Genomic DNA, 4645 nt, shown 5'->3' with positions numbered 1-4645 from the left:
CGAGCCAGGCCTGCCAGGCCTGCCGTGTGCGGAGTGCTGAGGAGCCAGGCCTGCCGTGTGCCGGGTGCTGAGTCTGCGTTCGGGTTTGTCAGACCAAATACGGATCCCAAGGCACCTAGAGGCAGAGCTGCCCCTCTGGGAGCGCTGAAGGCGGCATGAAGGCAGCAGCTTGGGCTCCCCATCTGCTTCTCCTTCCCTGAGCCACCTCCATGCCCAGGAAGGCTCCCTCCTCGTGGGGGTGGCATGGCTGCCAGCACCCCCAGCTTAGTGTCAGCAACCACAAATGCCGACGCGAGTCTTTGACCCCGATGAGGTGCTGTGCCTGCCACCAAGGACAACGGGAAGGCGAGGACTGCCAGGACAGGGCGGGCTGTTCTCCAAGTGCAGGTGCATCCCGCCTCCTGGGGTGTGCTTTGCCTGGCCTAGTGCCTCGCCTGGAATCCGGTTCACTAGCTGTGCTCTGGTGTCCCCACCTGCTGCTGCCTTTTTATTTATTTATTTTTAGATTTCTTTTTCTTTTCCCTAAGCCAGAGAGACAGGCACCCCCGACAGTCTTCGTATTGCAACCCACTCCCAGCCTCGGCCAGCCTGAGTCGTAGGGATGTGCACATCGCCTACTCTGGGCGGTCTCGGCCAGGAGTCACCCCGCCTTCGCGGCGTCACGGAGAATCGGGTCTTCCCACCGCAGCACCGCTGGCCCCACAGTGCTGCTCCAAGGGACTCACCCCAGCCCCTGGCCTGCAAAGGCATCCTCTCTGCAGACTCCCGGGTCCCTCACGGTTCCCTACGCTGAGCCCAGCCTGGGGAAATTATTGACAGCAAACAGCCTGCAGAACTGCGATTATTTGGGATTTGTTCTTAATTTAATGTGATGCGGGCCCCTTTCTGTTTCTTTAATGCCATTTTGTACTGAGGTAGTTCAAAGTTCTTTACAAACAGCTAGTAATTAATTCAACTTCATTAAGGCCAATTAATCCAGGATTAATTATAAATGTACCCAGAGGAAGTTATTATACTTTGCTCTTTGATTTGAGGCTCGGCTTATAAAGATCCTTCAGGAGTGAAATGGAAATTCCCCTCTTCTCTGAGGGCGTCTGCCTTGTCAGCGATTGTCACCATGCACTTTCCTCAACAGGCCCCACAGGGACTTCAGAGTAGGCTGTCACCAGGCCAGGGCCAGCCACAGGACACTCCCAGCACTAAGCAAACCTGCTCAGACCCCATTTAGCTGGAGGCTGAGGAGACCTGATGAGCTGGCCCCGGGGTTCAAACCCTGGTCTCACCTTGTACTGGCTTTGTGACATCAGCGCTCTCCCCGGTGGAATCGACCTGGTAATGCCTCACAGGGCGGATACAGCCGTGGTGGCCAGCCTCTACTCTTCTGTACGGCCCCGCGATCTTCAGCAGTAGCAAGCTAACGTCAACATTGGCTCTGAGGGTTGTATCCACTTTCGTATCAATTAGCCAAATGAACGGCTCTGTGCTCGTCTGTTCTGTTGCTAATAACAGAAGTTTCTGGGACCAGCAGTTAGCATAATGGCTACATCACTGAACTCCCACATAGTCAACCACAGTTCGAGTCCTGGACTCGGTGGCTTAAACTCACACCGGGCGCGTGTGCGTGCGTGCCCAAGATCCCGAGAGGAGAATGGAGAAGGGATTGCAGCATGGCCACTCCCCCTGGGGGGTGACTTCTCACTTTCTGTCTTGTCTTTCTGGTGAGCGCACGCGCCCTATAGGAAAAACCTCTCCAAAAAAAGGAAAAAGGAAACAGAAGTTTCTGAGTCTGACTGACTCAGCAGGACAGAAGTTTTATTGGCTCACAGGTTTGGAGGCTGAGAAGTCCGAGAGCTGGTGACAGCCATGTCCTCTCTTTGATTTATGATTTTAATAATTTGATGTTTTTTTCTTAGCCAATCCAGCTAAAGGAGTGTCAATTTGGTAATCTTTTTTTTTTTGAGAATTTTTTGCTATAGGGCACGTGCACTCACCAGAAAGACAGAGAGAGAGACAGAGACAAAGCAAGAAATCACCCCCCAGGGGGGATGGCCACGCCGCAATCCCTTCTCCTCCATTCTCCTCTCGGGATCTTGGGCATGCATGGACAAGCGCTCAGCATGAGTTTAAGCTGCCGGGTCTGGGACTTGAACTGCGGTTGACAACATGGGTCTCCAGCGACGTAACCATTATGCCATCTGCTGGCCCCTCAATTTGGTAATCTTTTCAAAGAACGAACCTTTGATTTTATTTACTTTCTCTATTTTTTATTTTGTTTATTCCATTCTAATCTTTTTTCCCCAATCATGGGAAGATACATAACATATGCTATTCTAACCATTTTAATTGTACGGTGTGAAAAGGCAGTAGGTGAACTGACAGTGTGCTTAATCAGAGATTTTTCTCTTCTTTTACTATAGGTGTTGACAGCTATAATTTTTTTCTCTTAATACTGATTTATGCTGGGCTAATGTATGGTCTGGTGTTTAAGGAAACCAGATCCCACATGGCTGACGGCGTTGTGGTTCAAATCGTGGACCTGGCATCTTGAAAACACACCAGGCATGCGTATGTGCATGCCCAAAATCCCCAAAGAAGGGAGCAGTGGAGAAGAGTGAGGCACGACTATGCCCGTGGAGGGTGCTTTCTCTTTTCTTTCTTTCCTTGTCTGTCTCCAGCAAGCACATATGCCCTCTAGCAAAAAAAAAAAAAAAAAAGATTGGAGTTGGCAGATAGAAAACCTGCGCATGTTTATATGCTGTGGGGAGTACTCTGGAAGAGCAGATGGAAACACAAGGGAATGAGGCAGTGGGTGGAGTGAGGCCTCCGAGAGACGGCGTGGGGGTCTAGACTTACCTGAACCCTGTTAGTAGGAGAGTCAGGGTAGAGAATCCAGCAGCACCTGGCACAAAGCAGAAGCTTAGGATAGACGAGGAGCTGCCTCCCAGTCCACCTTCTCTCCATTTTACAGAAGACGTGAAGTTTTAGCTGTGCACCGAGACTGCGTCTCCTAGCCTCCCTAGGGGCTAGCTGTAGCCACTGATTGGGCCCAACACTGAGACATGAGTGGCTAAGATTACAGGTACACACCCTCCCCTCCCCTTCCTTGTTCTTGCTGGCAAATGCAGCCATCCTGTACTTTGGGTAGAAGGCAGAGGTGGCAGACAATAGGTTGGAAGAGGCCCAGGTCCTCGACGACTGGAAAACCAGCCTGTCTGCTGCCCATGTGCTTGGACTCACTGTGAGAAAAAGTTACGTCTGTCAACTCAGAGCCAAGGCAAAGTCAGTAAAGCAAAGGAGGTTTTTTTTTTTTTTTTTTTTTAACTGTTAGGACAGTTGCCTGGACGCCACAAAATCCAGCTGGTCCCAGGTAATAGGTGCCAACATGTTACAGAGTTCAGGATGATTTGAAAGGCAGAAATCATGGTCAGGAGGGGAAGTAGCAAGGACTGGCTAAATTATGGCAAGGGCAGTGGGATTATTTTTGCCATAGGGCATGTGTGCTTGCCAGAGAGAGACAGAGACTAGAACGAGTGAAGTCGCCCCCGAGGGGAATGGCCGCAGCACAATCCTCTCCTCCATTCTCTTCTCAGAATCTTGGGCACACACACACACATTTCCGGTGTGAGTTTCAAGACTCCAGGTCCAGGACTCGAACCGCATGCAGCAGGCCATCTGCTGGTCCTGAATCTTAAGGCAAACATGCAGACAGTGAGTCTGGAAGAGGAAAGACGTGTGGATGTGGCGATAAGGACGCTGTTTGAAACAAACCTAGTGAGTTTAGGCAGCGTCTTTAGCTGCTTCAGGAGCATGTGCCAAAGCCTCGAGGCGGCTCAGGCTTACTCCCTCACAGCACGCGGACTGTGATCTCGTTTTCACGGGGAAACCTGCTCTATCCCCCAGCCTAGCAGCTTCCGTAAAATTTCAGTTTGATGACCAGGTGCTGTATTTCGGCATGACCGGCTCCACTCTGGTCTGATCTGTTGCTACTAAGAGAAGCTTAGAACAAAATGGTGTCCTCCCATCATATTTTTTAAGTTTGAAAATTTTTTTACTTACTTCTCCCATGAGAACAGCAGAGAGCCAACGCGAAAGCGCATCCCCATAGTCTGGATGGCAGAAACCCAGCCCCTGCCTGCAGCCGGGCCCAGACAGGCCGAGCCCGTGCCCGCACTCGGGGAGGTCCTTAGACTCGGCCAGCCAGGCGCCGTCCCATGCTCACTGCCTCGTGGAGCTTGTGTCGCGGCCTGCCACACCTGCCCCATCACAGCACTTCCATCTTGTTCCACCTTCTGGTCTTTCGCACGCCTCTGTCGGAGCCCATCCCCGGGCAGTCAGGGGCTCCCCCGAGGATGGCTCGTCTACACAGCAGCCCTCTGAGGCAGTGGAGAAGCAAAGGGGGCTGGACCCGGGCATGCGGGTTCAAAGGTCAGGAGTGACCTGTCAAGAAAGGGAGGGAGCAGAAGGGACGGGACCCAGTGACGACGCGATGGAGCTCGGCTGCAGACGAGCGGGGTGCAGGGGTGCAGGCGGCCCCTCGGGGCCTGGGCGGCCTCGGCCCGCCTTGTGGCCTGCGTCGCAGGCGCTGCTCTCAGCAACTGGACAACCTGCTCACCGGCTGGGCCGGGCCGGGCCGGGCCGGGCGGCC

The 4645-nt window shown here is 52.9% G+C and overlaps 1 protein-coding gene across 1 annotated transcript in view; it reads right to left on the bottom strand.

Annotated features, from left to right (window-relative positions):
- The window catches only part of EEFSEC (eukaryotic elongation factor, selenocysteine-tRNA specific), a 172290-nt gene extending 167877 nt beyond the window's left edge, over positions 1-4413 (bottom strand). The window contains exons 1-2 of the mRNA XM_027768810.1: positions 4254-4413; positions 4057-4182 (exon numbers count right to left, since the gene is read on the bottom strand). Of these exons, the coding sequence (XP_027624611.1) occupies positions 4057-4182; positions 4254-4413 (286 nt within the window). The remainder of the gene's footprint in view (positions 1-4056; positions 4183-4253) is intronic.
- Positions 4414-4645: the final 232 nt, after the last annotated feature.

This window comes from Tupaia chinensis, unplaced genomic scaffold, assembly GCF_000334495.1.
Source record: "Tupaia chinensis unplaced genomic scaffold, TupChi_1.0 Scaffold147500_2, whole genome shotgun sequence".
NCBI lineage: Eukaryota > Metazoa > Chordata > Mammalia > Scandentia > Tupaiidae > Tupaia > Tupaia belangeri.
This window is presented reverse-complemented; position numbering and strand designations above follow the sequence as displayed.